The following is a 23,524-nucleotide window of genomic DNA, read 5'->3' on the forward strand; positions in this document are numbered from 1 at the left end:
ACCATAAGGTACTTGTGTACTTTTTGATCGTCATTTAGTTAAAACTAGATAATATAATAGGTGCATTCATCCAACCAGACGCTGAGGTTTTACAGAACTCACGGACCCGCCTGCTCTGCCTCCCCGAGTCATGTCGTCCCCACTGGTTCCTCTGGGTGCCCAAGCGACACTCACTGTGTACAGCAGAGTGATCCATGGATCCCGGGAGAAGGCCAGTTGTTGGTGTTAGTTATTTATTTTGTAACAATAATTATGAGGCAAGTTCCGAGAGAAAAAATAAACAGACGAGTTGACGAAAAATTTGTAGAAATGTCAAGGAAAATTTTAAAAGAGAGAGACTTCAGAGACTTCAATAAGCAAGGAAGAAGAAAAAGCAACAGGAAAAACAATGGCTATAACCCTGGATTTCTACAGAGCCTCTGCTGCATGTCTCAAAACTGGGAAAATCATTGTCAGCTCTCACTTTTCCTCCAGAATATAGTTTTTACACTGAGGAAACCCATCTATCTGTCCTCTCAGCCTGGTTGGATCACTGCAGTAATTGTCCCCAGGGCCCAAAGATGGGCCGGAAGATGCGTACAGCAGCCCGGAGCACCTTCTCTTCAGCATCCGTTTCTCTAAACTGGAGGCCTGACGTTTTCTCATCTGGCTTTCTCTCTCCACACTGATGTCAGTGCCAGCAGGAGAGGAGGAAGGAGATGTATGTAAACCGATAAACAACGTACTGTGTGATTTAAGGTGATTACATGAATGTATGTACTATTTACTATTTATGTACAGTGATTTCTAGTTTTTCTTGCTATAGGGACAGTGAAAAGAATAACACTACAGAAACATAACACCTATTTGTAATTTTAAAACTGTTGACATACTAATATTAGAAGGGAATTACCTTAATTTGATAAAGAATAGCTCCAAAAATAAACTAGAGCAAAGGTCATATTAATATTGGAATCCTGAGAATTTCTCCCTGCGATAAGAAACGAAGATGTCCACCATCACTACTTCTATTAAGCATTGAAGTGGGTGGTCCTAGCCAGTGCAATAAGGTAAGAAAAAAAAATAGATGCATAAGAACTAGTGAGAAAGAAAGAAAACTACCATTATTTTCCGATGCCATGAACGTGAACCTAGAAAATTCAAAAGAATGTATGAAGTCCTGATATTAATAAGCAAATTTATCAAGGTCACTAGTTACAAAGGTCAGTATAAAAATCCATATAAGATCAATATCAAAATAATGTTTCTACCAACTATAAACAAAAAAAAATGTAAGGATGATCGATTACATTTATAGTCGCACCCCAAAATTCAAATAACTAATGAACCAAACACGTGCACTGAAAACTGAAGAACATCGGTTTCTTCAGAGAGACGGGTACAAGGACTTTCATAGCACAATACGTATAATGACAAAAATGGGAACTACTCAAATGCTCATCAACTTTAGAATGTTTAAATATACTGTGCAATGCTACCTAGCCATGAAAATAATGAACCACAGCTACTGTTCGTACGGTAGGGGGCGTCTCATGAACATAACTTGTGATATCAGTTGCACAATCTACAAAACCAGGCAGCTAATCCTTGAAGTTAGTCAGAATAGTAATGACTTCTGGGGAGAAGGTAATGTCTGGAGGGAGTACAGGAGGATTCTGGGGGATGGGGGTGGCGATTTTCTTTTTCTCAAGCTGTAGGCTGTTTATGTGAGTGTGTTCAGTTTGGAAAAACTCATCTATCTGTGCACTTATAGTATTTACAGTTTTTATATGTCTACTACACATCAATAAAAATATTTTCTAAAATGTCTAATACCAATCAAATGTAGTAGGTAAACATTTGGTCTATGTGCACCTTAGATTCAGTGAGTCAGATTTGTTGTCATTTGACACTGCCACACAGTAGCTTTGTAATCTTGTGCCCCCAGCTAGGGCACATGTGTGAACTACTTCCTCATCTGTAACATGAGAATAATGTCATCATTGTTTAGATATATTGAGAATTAATGTGGCACAAAACATCGTTGAGAAAATGCTCATTTTCTTCTCTTTATGGGACAATGTGTATATGCATGTATGTGTAAATTATATACATGTAAATATATGTACACATATCTATGATAGAGAGCAACAACTCAGTGAATTTTATATCACGGCCGATGGTTAGATTCAAAATGAACTTTCTACAAATGAAACATTAAATATATGTTTACAGTTTACATTTAGAGAACTATATATAACTATATATTTATGTAGTATGTTCAGATATAGAGCAGAGTTCATTGAAATTTTTTTTTTACAGTGAGATTGTGGACATATATTTTTTCCCCCTCTAAAAGCTATTATGTATAATAAAACATATCATTAGTTACATTTAGGTTGTTATAGATAATAGGTTGGGATCTAATAATGATTTTTCTCCCTTTGCAGCTTGTCGGATTTAATCAGTAGGCAATCAGACATTGATGGAAAATGAAATTCAAAGTTATGCTCTATACTTCCATATTTGCATACATCAATTTGAAGACCCGAGCTATTTCACAGTCCAAAATAACTTAAGTGGCTTTTATTTCCATTCACTTAGTCACATATTCATTTATTTCAATATTTGTCAAGAACTAATTTCAGTCACTCTAAATGAGACAGTAAATCTGTGTCAATTATATGTCAGAAAATATATATGACATGAACAATAGGGAGTAGGACGTGTGAGATGGGGCCATCGTGCACAGGGCGAATGGGGAAGGCCTGTCTTTTAAGATGACATTTGAGCAGAGATGGGAAGGAGGGGATGAAGAGTCATACCAACGTGAAGGGGGCAGGCATTCTCTGCGTGACCAACTGAATATTCCAGTCTTAATTCAAAATCAAATGATACAAAATAAAATTTTTTAAAAAAATATATCTCTACTTCAATGGGGTGTTTTTTGTCGTGTTTTGTTCGCTTTGTTTTTGGATATTCGGAGTCAACCAAAATGGCCTTTCTTGTTGTTGAAATCAAAGCACCGATTCAGATGACTAGTTCTGAATGTTGAGGTCCTGGAATTCAGTATTTCTAGTTCTGGCTCCTCTTTTCAGAGTCCTTGCTTGATTTTAAAGTATGTTTACGTCATGAGGAAGACGTGGATTATTTTTCAGTAGAGGGTTGTTTTATGTCATTGTAGAAAGTTCAGATGTCGGCTATTAACAATCATCAGGTTTCTTCTTTTTTTAGAAGGCCAAAAAAATACTGAATGATTAATAAATCATGTGTACTAATTACATATATTTTTAAGTTATAGTGTGAAAAAGAGACATCATTATTTAGGTTAATTTTCAGCCAGTTCAGAAGTTAGTGTTTTTAATATTTTTCAACCTCTAACCTTAAATAAATGATTTAAACAACAAATTAAGTATCCTGTGACAGTAGCGGAAATTTTCCTCATAATTTTGGAGTGGACAGCAACTTTAGAGTCTTCTAATCTAATTTCTTCACATCAGTGGGGAGGCCTGAGGGAAGGTGGGGAGCTCTGCAAAATTAGGGCAGACGGCTGTGATCTGCAGACCACCAAACCAATACCCTTTTCCCCGTGCCCTGGTCAGCTTTAGATCACAGTGTGCCCGCGGTGAAAAAAGCAGATGTCATGATTATTTTATAAATAATTTCTGAAATGCTTTATACATATTTAGCTTAACAGCTAAGTTTTGGTCTCTCATTGGCTTTATTTGCCTTTGTGCTCCCTGTAGCAGAACCACGATGCATCCACTGATGGATATACATGTTGTTCGTGGATTAGAAGACCCGATAGAGCAAAGATACCAGTAGTCTCCCAAACTGGTTTGTGAACTCAGTGCAATGAAAATAAGTACGTGTGTATTTTGTGCTGTTGAGTAGGTTCCACTCCTGGCGACTCTATGAATGTGTGTTGTCCACAACGTCCTCCTCAGCTCCTGTAAACTCACGCTTATGGCTTCCTTTATGAAGTCAGTCCATCTCCTACTTGGTCTTCCTCTTTTCCTGCTGCCTCCTGTTTTTCCCAGCATTAGTATCTCTTCCAAAGAACCCTGCCTTCTCTTGATGTGCCTGAAGTAGGACAGCTCCAGTTTTGTTGTTTTCACTTCCAGCGATGTTTCAGGCTTAATTTGCTCTAGGACCTGCTTGTTCGCATTCCTGGTGGCCCAGAGCGTCCGTAGAGCTCTCCTCCAACACCATGTTTCAGATGAATCCAGCAGAAAACTGTCCAGCTCACCTCACTATTGAACTTTCGCATCCGTGAGTAGTAGCTGGGAAGACGAGGGCGTGGATGACCTTAGCCTTGGTCTCTAATGACTCATCTTTGCTCTTGATGATCTTTCCTGATTCTTCCGCTGCTGCGCTTTGAGTCTCAGCCTTCTCTTGATTTCTTGGCTGCAGTATACATTCGAATCGATGACTGAACCTAGGTAAGCCAAGTCTTTAACAGTTGCATCGTCTTCACTGTCTTTGCTAACACCGTATTTCTTCTGTTGTCATGATTTTTGATATTTAAGTTCAGTCTTGCTTTGGCACTTCTTTTACTCCCCTCAGACGTCATTTCAAATCATTTCTACTTTCTGCCAGTAAGATGGTGTCATATACATATCTTAAGTTATTGCTATTCTACCAATTTTTACTCCTTCCTGAGTCTGCCCTAGCTTTTCATGTGATAGGTTCTGTGTACAGATTAAACAAGTAGGGAGATAAAAATGCACCCTTGTCTGACAGAAAGATTGCTCAGAAATAGAGCTCTATTTGTTCTATGACAGAATCAGCATTCCAGATCTCTGGAGAAATGATGACGTATTCCGTGAGTGGTCCTGGAATAATAATCGCTCAGTATGAGGGAAAAAAGAAATTCGACCTCTACTTCATACCATTCCCAAGAACCAAGTCCAGGTGTTTTATATATTGAAATATAAAAAACTAAATTTTAAAACTTTTAGAAGAAATGTAGGATAATGTCTTTATGACCTCCAGATAGGTAAAGATTTCTTAAACACTAATCACAAAAGAAAAGAGTGATTAGTTTGAGTACCTTAAATTAAAAAAAAAAAATCTATTCATCACAAGATACCAACTGGGACATAAAAAGACAAAGCATAAACTGAGAGAAGCTATTTCTGGCATACATAATTGACACAGGATTAGTATCCTGGGTATATGAAGAATTCCCTCAATTCTGTAAGAATTGGAAAAGACAACTCAATAGAAAATTAAGTGAAAGAAGTGAATAGGTATTTACTATAGAGATAAATGGCAAATAAATATCAAATCATAAATAAATATGAAAAAGCTCAATGTTTTTAATAGGGAAATACATGTTAAATTCTCAATGAGGTACCATTTTCATACTACTAGATTGGTTCTATAGTACTGATGAAATTATGATCAACTGTGTATGAAAGTGGTATATTCATAACATCACTGTGGACAATAGTTAGACTACCTTTTATAGTTGAACATTTGTATATCCTTTGACTCAGCAATTACTGTCCTCAAAATACATCTTAGAGATGTTCTCACATATATGAATCAAGAGAAATGTACAGAAATATTCATAGGAGCATAGAAACAATCCAAATGAACATCAGTAGAAGAATGAGTGTATGAATATGGTAAAATCATACACTGGAATATTTCCAGCAGTGAAACGAATCAAAGCTAAATGCACAAGCAAAATTGTGAGAGAAAAAAAGCGAGCTCCACAATTTAATACGTAGTGTAAAACCAATTTTATAAAACTCAAAACCAAAGTTAAATAATACATTTAGAAATACATACACGTAATAAGACCGTGAAAACAAAAGCAGAGGAATAAAACACTCCAAATCCAGAATAGTCTATATATCTAGGGAGGATTATCTGGGCAGACTAAGTGGAATTGGTGATATTCTAATTTTTAAGTTGAGTATATCATTTATGAGTGTCCATTTTATTGTTACGCCTCATTATTTACATTCAATATTCTTTGCATAATGTCAAAATATAACACAAATAATAAAATATTAGAACTACAATTACAAATTATGTAGAAAATAATGACTCAGGGAAAACGATATATCACACTTTATGTACTTTCAGTTAAGCTCTTCTCAGATTAAAGTTAATAAGTTTGAATTCTTTTGTTAATAAGAAAAATAAAGATAAATGGATCATACAGTCAATTCAGGGAGTTCAAATAAAACCAACAGAATAGAGGAATTAATAAGTGTTTTAGCCAAATAGTTGAAAGCTACAAGTAAAATTAGGCAGCAGACACATTTCAGACTTTCCCATGTTTGCATAGGCAAATAGGACTTTGCAGCAATGTCGGGCGTCTGCAAAGTGTCCAGTGAACCTTAGGCGCGAGGCGCTCCTGTGAGATGCTGGATCCCCATGTAGCAGTCTAGGCAGAGACAAGGGTGCAACCGCTCAAAACACTGCACTGTGGCCTGTGGGACACTGTGTCACACAAAAGTTACAGGGACCAGAGAGATTGGTCCTTCGTCCTGAGGGCAGGCGAGTAGGACTGGGGTGGTGGGCTTCTAGGCAGGGCATCTCTGGCCTCAAACAGCCTCGTTCTTTACCCCACAGTGCTATGCCGATGTTATCTATTGTCTGCCATAAATGTGCCATTTTCTTAGACATAAGGTTGGCCAGCTTTTGTGGAATTAATACATTAATTAAAATCTCAATACATTCATTATTTTTGGCCAGACATGGAAAGCCAAAAGTGCATTGGACAACTGAAAAGTTCCTTTTTAACTACTTTATGTGGAAGTTAAAACTTAAACTCTTACCCTCTGCATTATGCAGCGAATCGTACCCAGGCTACAATTGTAGCCCATCACATATTTTATGTCGGTCAATAAAAACTTGCCCAAGGTGTCCTGTCCTCAGCACCTCAGAAAAAAGCTGCCACTTTGCCAAGAAATATTAGGATTCCATTGTGGCGCCTCAGAGGTTTTGCAAATATTTACTTCAGACTTTTCTGTTCGGTGTAGTCAACTCTTGACTGCCCAGAACACGGTAAGTGGAAGGCGGAAGGTTGGGAGGAGGCATCCAAGGGTAGATCACAAGCAAGCCACCACGTATTCTAACAGAGCACGTGTTGGGGTTCTTCATGATATTTCCTAAGAAAAGTTATCGATAAAAATAACCTTGAGACCAATGTTCTGTTGTCCTTTACCTGTAAGGATGGAGCTCCTAGCTCAGTAAAAGTATTGGCAAGACAGTGACGGAATGAACAAGGGAAGCGGGCCAGGGAAAGGAGATGTAAGAGGCTCCATTTTAGTGGAGGCTGATATTTAAATTGTCACCAAATGTGATAAGACAGAAAGTAATACCGATGCATGAGATTCAGGCAGACTTTTGCTGTCCCAGACTTCCCATTTCGGCTTTTGGTCTCTATAGATTTGTCTTTTCTGGACATTTCATATAAATGAGAATCTTAAAAATAGTCCTCTGCATCTGGTAAAAGTCTCTAAAAGTATAGTATGTGATATAGTCTCTCAAAGAAGAAGCTCATGTTCATCTATTTTCTGTTTCACGGATATTCGCTTTTCTCTATTTCTGTTTGCTTTGGGCTTAATTGGTGGAGTTTTTTCCCGCCCCCTCTAGATTCTTAAGGTGGGAATTTATAGAATTGATTTTAAAGCTTTATTCTTTTCCAGCATTTAGAGCTACAGATCTCTTTCTAAGCACTGTCATATTTTCATTATCATTCATTTTGATATATTTTCTAATTTCCCCTATTTCTTCTTTAACCCATGGCTAATTTTAGAAGTATATTGTTTAATTTTCATACATTTAGCGATTTTCTAGATACTTTATTGTTATTGATTTCTAACCTATTTCCAATCATGTTGAAAAAAACATCTTCCGTAAGATTTCAGGGTTTTTTTTTTTGAAGTTTATCGAAGCTTATTTATTGTTTTGGCCTGGCACGTGCTCTACCTTGAAGGTTTCATGGGTACTGTTAAAGAGTGTATATTCTGCAGTTGGATATAGTAGTCTGGAAAAATTGTTAACCTCAAGGTGATTTGGATACTGTTCAGTTTTTCTTTAGCTGATTTCCTATATATTGATTTCTTTCAGTGTTTATATCACTGAGAGAGGTGTTAAGAATCTCTATTTGTGACTGGATTTGCCACTTTTTCTTTACCTGTATCAGTGTTTGCTTTATGTATTTTGAAGCTCTTATTAAGTGCTCTTAAATTTATGATTATTTCTTCCTGACAAATTGACCCTTATATCAATATGGAATGTTCCTTTTTATCTCTGGTATAATGTATTTGGTTTTCAGAAGTTTGTCTGTTCATGTGCCTATATATAGTCTTATTTATCATTTCCTTGCTCGGAGTTAGCTGAGCTCTTTGAATTCGTGATATGTGTTTTGCTTTGTTTTATCAAATTTGGCAAACTATGAGCTGTTATTTTTTCAGATATTTTCTCCCTATTCTCTTTTCTTCTGGAATCCCAATTATATATAATATGTATAATATATAACCTATAATATAAATAAATGTATATGTGTATATATCACACACATGTATGTGTATTTTATGTATTAGCCTATTTGGTATGGTGTCTACTTTTTAAAATTTTGTTTTTTCTTCTCTTCCTATTAGATCGTTTCTATAGATATCTCATAGTTTTCTAACCTTTTCTTTTTCTTTTTTCTTTTTTTTTTTTGCTGCCATCTTCAGTCTGCTGTTGATCTCAGCCAGTGAATGTTTTATTTCAGGGAACGTACTTTTTAGTTTTAGAATTTCCATTTGGTTTATAGTTTTTATTTTTTAAAGAGTTCTGATCTGTTAATTCATTATGACCAAATTTTTAAATGTCTTTCAACATATTTTTATGAGCTGCTTTAAAAACCTGGGTCATTTTGGTGTCTCTATTAAATGTATTTTTTCTTGGTTATGGGTTACATTTCCCTGATTCTTTGCATATATAATGCTTTTTTTTATTGCATGATGGCAGTTCTGGGGGCTATATTGTGAATCTTAATTTTGTTGTCTTCCTTTAGGGAATGTTGAGTTCTTTTCTGGCTGTCGTTTAATTTACTGGTGGTTCAGCTTGATTCCTGTTAAGTCCTGTTTTTATTTTTTGTTACCATGTGTCTGTTAATGAGGTGTGGCTTTTCTGAGGTCTCAGTTGAATACTCAGTGTATTTAGCAAGATTTCTTTTCTCTGGATTATCAGAGCTGCTTGTCTCCTAGCTCTGTGCAGTTTTCAGACTCTCCATTCAACTGACAGCTTTCGGGGGGCTGCTGTCTTTCACACCTCCCGGACTGTCACCCAGTGAATATCTTAGTACTAAACCAAAGACTTTGGGGTACCGCCATGCAGATTTCGGAAGCTCCTTTTCTGAGCAGCTCTACTCCATTAATCTACCTAGTAGACTCCAGCTGCCTCAGCAAACCATGTCTCCAGTGTCCTGGTCCTCAGCAAAGTGAGGCAGCCATGTTTGCTTGAGCCCGTTCCTCCAGGCAGAACACCTGGCTGATTATAGGGCTCTTTCATGCATCTTGCCTCTCTCAAAAATCAGAGTCCTGTACTATTTGTTGTCTAACATCTGAAAGACAATTGTGTCATGTATTTTGTCTAGGTTTATTATATATGGTAGAAGGACTAGTTTGGTGCCAGTTATACCATCGTGATTGGATGTCAGAGTCCTCTCTCTGTTTTTATTTTGAAGTTTACTCATTATGAGCATCTCTTCATTTATTCAGTAGCCATTTGTATTTCCTTCTCTCTGAAATATATATCTGTTCATTTCCTTTGACTGCTTTTTAGCATTTTCTTATTGCTTTGTCAGTTTTCTTTACTAGTATGTGAAAATTTATCCCAGTAATATGAGACTATTTCCCACTTGGTTGTTTGACTTCTAATTTTAATAGTGTTGTCTTTTGCTACAGAAATTACAAGCTTTTAATTAAGTATTATTTATAAATCTTTTACGGCTTCTGAGTTTTGTGTTGTATTAGGAATACTTTCTCAACTCTAAATTTCAAAAATTCTTCATAATTTTTTTTTTGTATTTTGCGAAATCACTTAAGTCATTGCTCCACCTGGAATTTATTTGGTTTTAACTCGTGAGAGTAAGGTTTATTATTTTATGACTATGCAGTAGTACCAATACTGTTAAGTGAATATTCCATCTTTTCTGCATTGATCTCAAGTGCCATAGTATAAATTTCTTTATATTTTTCTGTAGATTTCAGGCTTCTTCACTTTTTTTCCCTTTGATTTTATTTGCTTAATGCCAGTGCCAAAATTTTAATTTTTGCAGTACTGTTATATACTTGAACATTTGATTGGAATAGTTCCCATTCTTAGTTATTTTAACTTTTTAAGGAATTTTCTTGCTATTTTACTTTTTGATCTTATCCACAGTAACTTTGAAATTAGCTTGTCTAATTAAAAAGAAAAAAAACACATTGACTACTTGTTTTTGTTATGATTACTTTGAATTTATAGGTTAATTTAGGAAGTATAAACATATTTGTGATTTTGAGCTTTTTCTATCCAAAAAATAGTAATTTTTTCATGTGATTCTCTGTCTGTCTGATTCTGTGTCCCTTGATAATGTTTCGAGTGTTCATTCACGTAGACTTTTCAGAGTTCTTATTGTATTTATTCTTAGATAGCACATCTTCTTTTGATGCACTGAATGTTTTTCTTTTTGCAACAGATTTTAATCTGTGATATTTGTAACCTTCACCTAAATACTTTCTCTACTTTTCTCACTGTCGTTCACACCGACATTTATTGAGCATGGTGAGTGTCAGCCACTGAGATGGGCTCTGGGCAGAATGATGCACAAGATGTAGTGTGCACCAGCAGTCTAATAGTCTCTTATCCCAATGAATTTACTTATTTATTCATTCAGAAGTATTTACTGAATGCCTTCTATATTTCGAAGGAATTTATACTATGGCACCTTCTGTATTCCAAACACCATAATAGACATTGTGGAACTCACTAATCCTAACCCTGTTCAATTTAAATTGATGTATTCAATATTTTTCAAATGTGTTTTTCATTCCCTTATAGTTCCTTTCTTTGAGGAGCCTGCAGTCAGTTGGGGAGAATCATTTTATGCGAAAGGATAAGTAGCACTACAAGCTGATATTGCAAAATTGGATGGCATAAACAGAAGCGGTTAAAGGAGAAAGTAGTGAATGGAAATGTACTTCAAGGGAAATGGAGGCTGTAGGAAGATGAGGAAGAGAGGCCACCATGGCTGGAAAGAGCAGTGGGAATGGAACAGAGTCAGTTGTGAGGGACGAGGGTGCAGGGGCCCGAGAGTGCGCCTCCGTGCTGGAGGCGCGGGTCTGTGTCGGCAGCCTCGGCTGGGGCCAGAGTGTGGGGGGCCTCGCGTGCTTGGCTGGACTCTGGCTCAGTCAGGCAAGTGACGGCATGGTGCCCAGGTTCTCTTTGCGGTGGAAGGACATCGTGTCAGTGATGCTGAGCAAGATGAGGCTGCCTTACTTCTGTGCTAGAGACTGGAGGCAGAGACCTGACAGGAGGCTAAAACAGTAATTTTAGCTACGTGGTGATATAAGTCAAAACTGGAACAGGAAAGGGACTGATGTAGCCTAGAGACATGGCAAAAGGGGCACAGCCAGGACTGGGTGACAGGCATTTGGGATGAGAGGGAAGAGGTGGCATTGCCAACCAAGGTTTCACGTCTCAGGAATAGGAAAACTCATCATGCTTTTGGCCTCTCCCTGAGGACGTTAGTTTGGGAGTCCTGTCCTCTGAATCAGATTAACATGTAAAGTTGAGAAAGTGAAAGAATTCATATGTGAGAAAAATCCTCACCATTCCCTGTGTGTATTAATACTCATGTTTTAGGCCATATAATTAGAATCCAGCAACTAGAATTTTGGTAGCCAGGATTGGTAGGAGGTGACATCAGAGGGTCAATCTTTCTTGAGTGAGATGAGCTGAGTGACTAATCCATAGTATGTGTGTTTACGGGGTCTCAGGGTGTTAGGGCTGACTGCCTTGAAAACTTACCACAGCAGGTACGTTTCTATGAAGCTCAGGGGGAAAGCAGGAAGGTAGGGGTGAAGGGGAGAAAAGATTGTGCCAGGAAGGGAGACGGTGCTGTTCTTGGTGCATTGAGCTGTAATAGGACTTGGTTTCATTACTAGGGGAGGTCCACCTGTTGATGGGTGCCAAGCCAGAAAGTGAAAGCATGACATACCCTGCCATCTTGATCTCCCCAGTCCTCAGAAAGACCCTGTTACTCTCTCATCGTGCCAAATAAAGTATTCCCTTCCTCACCAGCTGGCGATGAGAGACAGAGAACCCAGCGGAGCAGTGAGGAATAAGCCAGTGTTGCAAACAGGTGAAGTGCTTGTAGTGAAGACCTTCAGAAAATTCTCCTACTGAATTTAATAGCAGAAAAAAATAGAAAGGAAACAGTTGTTTACATTGTCAAAGAAAGAGATAAGATGGTATTTTTCAGAGGGCAGCAAAGCCAACTGAAGGTTTCCTTTGGAATTGAGAACTTGGTTTAGTTGAAAAATACAGGTGAAAAGGAGAGATGAAGGAAAATTGCATGAAAATGAGTAACTCACTCAGATGAGGCAGGAGGTTTGGAGAAGGTACAAGAAACTGGGATGGAGCTTAAGTATGAGGGGCGGGTCCTGAAAAGGGATACGACTGCTCTTGCCGAGACCTCTAGGAAGGAAGGCTAGAGTATGGCCTTATCTCAGCTCCATTTTCTGTGTCCTCGATTTTCACGTTATGCCCCTGTGCCCAGTAGACAGGCAAAGCCAGCACTTACAAGCTGCCAAGTAGTATTTCTTTTCTCGGTATCAAGCTTTCTCATAGCTGAGACACTCGAAACTTTCTTCAAGGTGGAAAGAACCTCAGAAAAGTATCAGAATGGAGTAAGAGTTTCACTTGGTGTTACAGAGACTCAAACTGGACCCTGAACGGAAGTCTTTTCTGCACTTCTGGCAAATTTATAAGTTTTAGACTAAAGTAAAAAAAAGAAAAATACTTAGAGCACTGTCAATCATTTGTCTTTTTAATTTTTTTTTACAAGATGTAAAATATGCTTTTCTGATTATAAAAGCAACATATATTCATTTTTAAAAATTAATTCATTAGCGTATGAAGTTAAAAGCGAACTCAACCCCCAAAGATGACCTGGGGTATCTGCGTGTGCAGAGCTCACCAAACAGAAGTAGGTGGCAAGGAAGGATCTAGGTCTGGAGTTGGCTTCCCCGGGTTCACACCTTGTTCCAGCTCTCTGGACGGCCCCCACTTTCTCATCTGCACAGTAATGCGAATCATAACTGGGTGGCCGTGGAGGGTTAGGTGAGATAATATGTGAAAAGATAATGTATGTAAAACAGCACAATGCTTGAAAAATAGAAAGCGTTCAATTTAAAAAATTACTCCTAAATGCCTATAACATATGCGCTATTATTCCTATGGATTGTTTTTTTTTTAACTTGGTTTTCCAAATTATATGTCATGGACATATTTCTATGTCAGTACCTGTAGTTCTACACCTTTTTAAAGGTTTTTAAATATTTGTTTTCTCTCTCAAGTAGGTTTTTAAAGAAGCCTGTTAACTCTCAAAGTAGTTTATTGTTATAATTGCCTTGGTTAGATTATCCGACAGAATTTTTAATGAAAATTACGAGTGTGGGCATCCTTTTCTTGTTCCTGACTTTCATGGATAAGCCTCTCCTGTCGAGAGGCTGCAGATGTGAATGGACAATGGCCAGATCACATATGAAACAGAACTCGGACTCACAAGCAGTCCAGGTTGCTAATCCACCACCTCTATAGCAAATTGATCAGGTTGCTAACCCACCACCTCTATAGCAAATTGATCAGGACTTGGCAGTAACTGCCAGCTTCCCTAATTTTTGCCCCTGCTTCCAACTCAAGACTAACCAACTCAGAAAACCGAATACGCACCCCTAACCAGTAACACAAGATGCCCTGCTTCTAGTTAACCCGCCTCCAGCTCCCCCGTACTACCAACTCCGGTGAGTGCACACCCAAAGCCTTCCTGTCTTTACTACCAAGCTTTTTCCACTCCCCTGCCTGCCTTGGAGTCTGCCAAACGCAGGTGTGATGCTGGCTGCCTCCCTTGCTATAGCAAGCTTTGTATAGCCTCTGCTTGTTCTCATTTGGGTGAATTTTGTTTATTTCCACAGAGTTTGGCATAATTTGGATTAATGGGCTTTCTAATGATTAATAAGCATTGAATTTCTAGAACAGGTCCTTTTGTAATGTCAGTTACTAAACACATGCGTCTTGAGCACCTGCTGTGGACTGTGCTAGGCTCAGGTGAGAGAAGAATAACCCAAACTGATGCATTTCCTGCTCTCGTGGGATTTGTGGTCTAGTAGGGAAGACAGGCATTCATCAGCTGAGTACATACTCTTGATCGTGGGTGAAGGGGAGCTCCAGGAACCAGAGGAGGAGCGGGCAGGGAGGAAACCAGGAAGAGTCGGGTATCCTGTGAGCCAGGAGAAGGCAGTGTTGCCTCAAGGGCAAATGTGTGAGGGGCCATGAGGAAGTCACAGTGTAAGGAGGTAAGGAATGAGTATTCCGCTGTTCCGTTTTAAACGTGTTTCCTCATTTATTTTCCTCTGGTTATTTCTGCCAGCTTTATCTTTTATGTCCATATTTAAGTGAGCATTTACCAGTCCCTTTACACTTGAATTGATTTCCAATGTGACTTCAATTTTTTTTTCCAGAAATTTGATATTTAAAAGCTGCAAATCGAACTCTTCCTAATATTTATTTTATCCACCAGAAAACTGAAAATGAAATGTATTCCCTGCTGATTGTTGTCATTTACTTGACAGCAGTGGTGTTGAATATCTAATATTGCTCTCCATCTCCTGCAATGTCAGCTAGAACGGGCTCGCTCTGTGACTGGCACCTGTTAATTAACTAATGCAGAGAGATGTCACTGAAGTAGAAGATTGTCAAGGGATAATAGACCTGCTGTGTGCAAGTGCTAAAATAACTTTTGCAAAATAAGATCTTAATGAAGCAGATTTCTTTTCGAGGCAGACTGCCTCGGTGCTGTAGCAATTTTCTATCCCTTCTTTTTATTTCCTTATTTTTCAGCCCCGTATTGGTGGGAGAGGTTCAACTTGGTATGTGAAGCCCTGTCCCATACCTTTCTTATCCTTATCTGTTCCTCATTACATCTTTATGAACAAACATAATTTTTTTTTTTTGCATTTACATATTGGAGTCAATAGTCTTATTTTCTTTTTCTCCCCCGCTCCATTTTCAGTCATTTCAATTGAAAAAAGCAATCTTGTATAGTGGGTACTATCCCAGACCGTGGAGCCAGATGACCTTAGCAAAGTTACGTAACCTTTCTGAGCCTCAGTTTTATCATCTATGAAATGGAGTTGTATATGGGATTTTGGTTCGATAGCTGTTAAATCACTTAGGATAATACCTATCACATGGTAAGAGCCATATTGGTTTTTTTTGTTTGTTTTTGTTTTTGTTTTTGTTTTTGCTATCATTACTGTTTCTCTGCACTGGCTTATTTTAATATCTAATTTTTAGCTTTAGAGTATTGACTTATAAATAATAGTCACAGTTTACTACCATGCATCTTTATTAAAAGTATATGGAGATAATTTTCCATGAAGAGTTTTAATAGGTTTAGAGGAAATTACCATTCATTTGCCACATTCTGACATATGCCAGAGCTAAAAGAGGTATCACCTTCATTTTCTAATGAGGAAGTTAAGGCTCCATAAAAAGGAGTGAGTTGGCCACGGCCGCTCCGTTAGGTTCTGGCAGTATGGAGACCAGTCCTCAGGCTCCCAGTCCGTTGCATTTTCTCTACGATAATTTGAATGATAGAGTTTCCCTCTATATTTTATGCCAAACAGAAATGAGCCAATTCATAAACATTTCCCACAAAACAATGTAGTGAATATAGTGTCTTCAGTATTATCAGATTGGGTTCTCCGAGTTCTTGGTCCATCAGTTGATAAACTCAGAAGTGCATCTCGTCGGTAGGAGTGGCTGAGGACTTCATGGTGAAGATGGCAGACTAAGCCAAGAGAATTGCTTTCTCCTTGTATTGGTTTCTTGTTGTCACAAAGCCACAAGTTTAGGGGCTCAAAACAACACAAAAACGTACCCTCTTACAGTTCTGGAGGTCAAAGTCTACAGTTAAGATGCTGGCAGGGCTTCATTCTTTCTGGAGGCTTCCATTTCCTTGCCTTGAAAACCCAAGCTGAAAAGCTTCTAGAGACCACCTGCATTCTTTGGCTTGTGGCCCCTTCCTTTAATCACTTCGACCTCTTGCTTTTGTCATCTCCCACTTTGATCTCCTACCTTCCTCTTACAAGAACCCTGATGATTACATTTGGCCCACTTAGATAACCCAGTATAATCTCCCCCATCTCAAGAACCTTAATCACATTTGCAAAGTCCCTTTTGCCTTGTGAGGCAATATTCACAGTTTCCAGGGATTAGGATGTGGACATCTTTGGGAGCGGGGCATTATTTAGCCTATGACACTCCCCAAATGCCATTAAAACAAGAGTCAAGTCTTCTAAATTTTTAACCCTGGGGAAAATGAAAAGTTGCCAAGGAAAAGATAAATAATCATGGTTTTCTACGTGATTTAGTTGGAAATAGTGTTTATATGGTCAGCAGCATAATCACTGAATATCAGTCTGATCAAGACGTAACCGCAGTGAGGGGCGAGGGGTGGAAATTGTATGTGTCTGAGGTAGAGGGTGGGGAAAGGGGGCTGCATGTTGCATGGTAGGAAGTTAACAGATAATGCCTAAACTCAGATACAAGTGCGTTATTTAGAGAAATGGAGTAAATTGTAAAATAATCAAGTAAAAGAAGCGACACTAGTTGTCTCTGGGGAGAGGTAGGTGACTCGAGTAGGACTGTGGTAAGACTTCTGACTCTGATATAAAAAAATAAATACAGCTCGGAAGAAAGGGAGCAGTGTAGGGTGCAGGGAATGGATAATTCATGGAGTCAAGGAAAGACGTTTTTGAAGATCACTACGTAACTTGCAATTTAAAAACTGGGCAACTGCTGCTTTATCCCACTGAAAAGAGACTCAACGGTAAGAACTCCCAGTCCATTGCGTTGGTTTGCACTGTTATCTACATGTATCAGAAACTTAACTCAAACCAGCCACTCAAAAAGGAGAAAGTCTACAAGTGAGAAGATGTCTGATGGAAGGAATTCAAAGCAAGAATCATTCATAAGCCCCAGAAACAGCTGGAACCAGAAGCCCAGGGACCCCCGAAGCCCCCTCCCCCAAGCTTCTCTTCTCCTCCCATGTTTTCCTTTTCATTCTCGCTGTAGCCCAGCATCCTCGCTCCTTGAGATGCTGCATTACCACAGCCACTCCCCAGGTTCAAAGGTGAAAACATGTTCCTCAGAGATGCCGCTCTTTCTTTCCCAGCCTTGTTTCTGGAACTCCAAGAGAAAGAAACAGTTGACCGTGGCTGGGGACACAGTCACTTTGTGCAGAGTGGCCAATGCACAGGAACCAGGAGACACCTGGGCTTCTTGAGAACTCCTTGTGATTGTTGACTGTATCATGGAATTTTCTTTTAAAAAGAGGCCACTGTGCAGTTATTTAAAAGGACAAGTTAGCACTCTACAATGTGGTAAGATGTCTCTAACATACTCTTCAGTGGAAAAAGCAAGCTATAGGATATATTCCATGAAAATACATCCACATATATTCACATGCCTGGGAAGAATCTACAGCGCTCTTATGTATGATGAGTTTTGAGGAAATGGAGTGTCAGTGAACTTTTTATTGTCTGTGTCATACATTTGACATACAAATACATATATTTGTATTTGAATTTTAAGAGTATAAGGAAGCAAATGTGAGCTCATTATAATGAGTACATGTTGCATTTATAATAAGAAACCAATGGCCTGTAGGATGAAACCTCTTATGTCAGCACCTTCGCCTCCATTTCCTCTGTCAATCCCCGCCGCTTCATTGTTGACTCCGTGCCTAAGTCTTGCCTGTCCTTTGGGAACTTCTGCACCCTCTCTGATCATCTCCCACCTCTCGTTTTCCAGTCTCAACCGCTACCCAGTTTCTAGGCCTTCATCTCCAACTGCCCTTGGGCGTTGGCTTTGGAAGTTATCTCAATCTTGAAAGCTAACTTATAGTTCCTAAAAAAAAGTCCCTCATTCCTGCCAGTAGTGGCATAGCTCTCCTATTCCCCTAGTGATGCTTTTCGGCCCCACCCGCCATTGCCACAGCGTAACAAATCTCATTTCCTTAGGGCTGTGTCTGCCTTCTCTTGGTCAGGACACCAGCGCAGTGGCCTCCTCATTAGCCTTCTGTTCTCAGTTCTCCACCGGTTGCTCCAAGGGGCTCCATGATAAACAGTGGTCACTAGTAGATGCCATTTGATGGGAACTTGATAACGGGTGAATTAGGCTAACGACCCCTGAACCCAGGTATCAATTTTAACATCATTAAGTGTGGAATAGCCAGACGAGCTGTCCTTCCAGATGTGAGGCAACAGGAAACAGAATTCCCAGCCCCAAGTATCATTGCCCAAATAATTGAACCTAGGAGTTAAATTGATTCTCTGGGTCTGATTACCAGTTTACAGGAAATACAGGAATAGAGGAATACAAGACCACAGGAAAATGTTCTGATTTCTCTAACAAATAAATAACGTGAAAGGTCGCGGGTGGGGAAAGGCCTGTTAGAGGTTGAGGAGACGTAAGGTCTGCAACCAAATGGAATGTGTTGACTTGGTTTGTGTCCCAATTTAAACAAAGTATAATGAAAGACAGTTTTGAGACCGTCGAGTTTTGAGTTTAGGCTGTGTATTGAGTATATTTGTTTGTTTATTTTATTAAGTAGTAATGGCATGGTGGTTATGTTAAAAAAAGTCTATATGTTCGACTATACAGTAGGATTTACAGGAGAAATAAGATGATGTCTGGTATTTAATAAAAATGTAGATGGGGATAGATTAAATAGGATTAGAAAAATGTTGATAATTATTGAAGAAGGTAATCGGGATTGATGTTACAGAACAGTCTCACGACTTTGTTTTCATAATAAAAAGTCTGAACAAGAAAAACATAATTTGACCCGGAAGTGAAAGTTATGGCTGCAAAGAGCAGCGACTGAATGCCTGAGATAGACCACGCAAAATCGTATTAATGGGCTTCGCTGGCATTATCACTGTCGTGAGGAAATATTTTATGTCATACTTCATTTCTAATCTCGTACGAGCACCTTCCCTGGCAGCTGGTGAAGTCAGTGTGTCATGTCAGCGTGTGGCCTTGTTTGCCTGATTGTGCTATTGTTCGCATTCCTTCCCTGAAGACCGGATACAGACCAAGAACAACACTGCTTCTCACCGGCTGTTTAGTTAGAATCAAGCAACATGTAGGTGGGGACCCAGTGGCTCACCTGTACCTCCTGAAGAGCCACTTGTCACGTAGCTGGACTTCACCAGTACTCACCCTCCTGCATCTTTGACCATCTACATGATGTGTCACAAAGTAACCATGAAACCCCAAAGGAGAACATCTTCTCTCCCTAATACTACGTTTTAAAGCCCCCCTACCCTGCCTGCAGCTCATGAATGCTAAGTGCTGATTCATAGCATGCACGTGAGTGACGCATTCTAACTCAGAGGAGAATGCCTGCTGGTGTAATGCACATGTCGTAATAATTGCTTTTCTGTACTAATGTGTCATTGATGAGATGTGCTATCAAACCTTGTTGTTGGATAAAGAAACTTTGCCTATAATTCATTCTACTTTCTCTTCCAGTGTCTTTATCTTCGGCTTTGTGGCTTGTACCAGTTTTTGCCACAAGGTGTACAACTTTGAATGATGCCTCTGTAATTTTGGTTTTTCTCTGTTTTTACTAACAAAGTTAATTACATTTGTAGCCTAAGAATTACTTGGCACTTGTCTAGGAAAACTAGATTTACTGGAAATGACAATGTGCATTGTTTTGTAGAGGTACCAAAGCTTGGATGGCTGTGGCTGGTAGAGTTTCCATCCAATTGATCATCAGAGAAAGACGAACAAATTTATTGCACATTCAGTAAAATCCAGCGTATGCTACATTTTAGACTTCCTTAACATGCTGGTTTTTTTTTTTGACCTATCTGCTTACATAAAATATTTATCTTTGAAAATTCACTTTTTTTTGGAACATTCAGGCAATCTAACATTAAAAGTTCAATGCACCATTTAAGTTTATAATATTTCATGTTGTATTTTCACCACACGTACATCCGAATCAATTTTTCTGATTCAAAGTTTAATGCTATCAAATAGTGACAATAAAAGTGCCAACTTAAAAATAATAATGCCTCCCAAGTGCAGAAATGTATTAGTTGTGACAGACTTCAGCAAACTAAAAATCGATGCAGAACAACCACACTATTCATAAGAGTTTACAGAGACAAAATGATAGAATTGGGCTATATCTAAATTTCACATTTCTTCAAATTATAATTAATCTTACATTTCATTAATCTTACATGTTTTGGAACTGACAAGAAAAAACGCTTCATTGCTTTAATCTCTTGAAGAGACCCAGTCACCTGTAGGCCCCGTGAGAGATCCCTGGGTTCGCCTGTGGTCCATGCCATGAGGAACCGGGCCTGCAAGCAGAGAACTCGGTGACGGCCTGGTCACATACAACGCGTTTTCTTTCAACCTCAGGGAGTCCTCTGTTCCGGCGAAGCCTGTCCATGTAGCATCGTGTTTCTCAACGTGTAGTTTGGGGAACCCTTGCATCAGAGTCACCCGGGGAACTTATTTACCACGTATACTCCGAGGCCCCATCCCGGGCTCCTGAGCAGACTCTGGGAGTGAGGCCTGGAAACCTGCATTAGAAAACAACTTTCCCGCATGTGTCTGGGATGCAGAACAGTTGAAGGACTACTCGGAGGTTCTGCATCGTAGAGTACAAATGCCTGCTCGGTTGGCTTTGACATGTGAGTTTTACAATTTATGATAAATATTGTACCCTTTTCCTCTTACCCTCAGGACTGGTCCGTCATGTCTGTAACCTGTTCACGGAAACTGTCACGCTGTGCTTGGACGCGGACAATAAAAACAGCAACGAGACGGCGGCCGCGCTGCTGTGTTCCCTGCTTGATATTTTGCATGGCATGCTGACCTACACGTCCAGCGTCGTCCGGCTGGCTCTGCAGGTAGACAGCCTCTCCTCCCGCATCTTCAACAGCCCCACGCCATGTCACATTCCCCTTTCGTGCTCTCCTTTCTAATCCACTTCTAATGTATGTTTATTTTTTGAAGAAGAACTTGTGATTCTGTAGGGAGAGCCTACCAAAGAAGCCATCTTTGGGTGACCAGTGCGTAAAGCAGATATTTGATCACCAGGTCTGACAGGGAAGCAGGGGAGGCCTCCGCAAAGACTTAGCCAGCGCTAAGCGGGAAACGGCACCTGGCCGAAGGATCGTTTGCCTGCCTGACGAGCACCCTCGGGTTGGCCAGGCAGGGCGGTCTCTCCTGTGAGAGGCGGGGCTGCAGCCCACCCCGACAGGATGGCTTAACTCTCCAGGAGCAGTGGGCTGAGGTCGTAGGCACACACGTGCATACGCACACTCACATTCATATACGTTTGTATGCACACACGCACGCACGCACATACACATACATACGCAACCCGTGAACTCTTGCAATTGCTTCCCTTATGACCAGTGCTATGGATCGTAAGATGGTGTTGAGCACTAGATGTGTATTCAGCGGCTGTGGGAAAGTCAATTTGCCCCAAACCAGACCTGGCTTTACTAAGCATCACGTTCTAGGGAGGAGAGGGGATGTGGGTTTATTAAGTACTTTCTGTGTTAGGTGCCTCCGCGTGCCAACTTCATTTAATGTTTTCTCCAACCACCTGAGTCAGCGGATTAACTAGAGCGTGGGAAAGCACACAGCTGATACGAGCGCACTGTTATACTTTGAGTTCTGGTAAAACCGTAAGAGGTGTATGTCAAAGGGTAGCCTCCTGGCTCGAGTAGATGCAGAAGCTAAAGTGGAAACCAGACTGTCTTGATTCCTTGCCAGGTGTTGTAGTAGCAGAGCCAAGAATGAATCCCTAGACCCTGGTTTAGTCGCTGGTATTCATCATTGTGATAAATGGTAACCTTTACACACAGTAAAGCGGCTCAAGTATTTTGCTTGTCTAGTGTGGTTTAATAAATAATTCCAAGATCTCCTCAACAAATGGGATAGTAAGTATTTAACCCAAACTTGTAAAGCCGGAAGATGAAAATGGCCTTTGAACTACCTAATCGGTGTTTTTCCTCATCTATAATAATTCTAAATTAGCAGTAGAACATTGTTAAGTACTTGTGGAATTCTGAATTATGGATTTCTCTTAGCTTTTTCTCTCTTTTCTAGTGTCTCTTCAGAGAACAGGGTTTGTTTCCATAATGGTAGTTTTATGTAATCTTTCTGGATGGAGTCCGTAGTTACTCTCACAAGATGCTCTGATAGATCAGTCTGTAAAAGATTGTTTTGTAGATTGCAGATAAAAAGGATCAGAAGTTTAAAAATTTCAGAACAATAGAAATCCCACTTTTATTATAAGTGATTATTAGGTAGATATTCAAGGGTATTTAAAAAAAAAACCTCCTTAATACAAAGTACTTTCTAATTCTTTTTCCATGTGCTAATGTACCAATAGAGTACTGTTTTTTCTCTTTTCATTTTCTTCAACACACCATACACTTCACTGCTATCATCTTTCTAAATCCTCCCCTGTAATATTCTGCCATGTATTGCTTTTGGCCTTCACTACTGACTGTGATCTCCATGACAACTGGTATCACTTTGAAAGAGGTGGAGTCCTTGAGACTGAATTAGGGGAAAGGGTTGGGCAAAGAAATGCAGTGTGCGTCAAAGCCACGTTCTCCTAGAACACTGAGCTATAAGTATTTTCCAAACCATAAGTCGCTTCGTCCATTTATAAGCATGCTCCACACTGGGGATTCTTCTGCATTCCAGAACTTCTAATAGGAACTTCTCTAGAGGAATCGAGGGGTTGGGGGGTGCCAGTGTTTAAAACGATAGTAGTGTTTAGATTTATGAAGCACTTTTTTCCCCCCCAGAGAGGCGAGTGATACGACGCAGGAATGTGTATCCAGGAGGAAGTGAGCGGAGAGAGGCAGGTGTCAGCATCTCCTTTAGGAGTTCAGTTTCTAACCCCAGCCTGCCTTGTGAAGCAGAATTGGTCCTGGCGTGGAGGGGCACATGGGCCTTGAAGGCTGGAATGCCTCCATTTCAAACCCAGCCCCACCACTTTCCACCAGTAAGACCTGGGCAAGTGACTTTACCTGTCTGAGTATCAGTTTCCTCCTATGTAAAATAGATATGACTACTCTTCGGGGTTGCCCTGGGACTTAGTGAGAGAATAAGAGATATACCTGGCCCAGGGAAGGTAAGCAGTAAATGGTTATCATTAACAGCAAGGGAAGAAAGGTGCTCACGTCCACTTCCTGTTTCCTATTTCCAG

The 23,524-nt window shown here is 39.6% G+C and overlaps 1 protein-coding gene across 1 annotated transcript in view; it reads left to right on the forward strand.

Moving 5' to 3' along the window:
- The window catches only part of ULK4 (unc-51 like kinase 4), a 406,030-nt gene that overhangs the window by 245,514 nt on the left and 136,992 nt on the right, over positions 1-23,524 (forward strand). The window contains exon 31 of the mRNA XM_023529030.1: positions 21,034-21,200. Within this exon, the coding sequence (XP_023384798.1) occupies positions 21,034-21,200 (167 nt within the window). The remainder of the gene's footprint in view (positions 1-21,033; positions 21,201-23,524) is intronic.

The sequence above is a fragment of the Pteropus vampyrus genome, unplaced genomic scaffold (assembly GCF_000151845.1).
Source record: "Pteropus vampyrus isolate Shadow unplaced genomic scaffold, Pvam_2.0 Scaffold35, whole genome shotgun sequence".
NCBI classification, from domain to species: domain Eukaryota; kingdom Metazoa; phylum Chordata; class Mammalia; order Chiroptera; family Pteropodidae; genus Pteropus; species Pteropus vampyrus.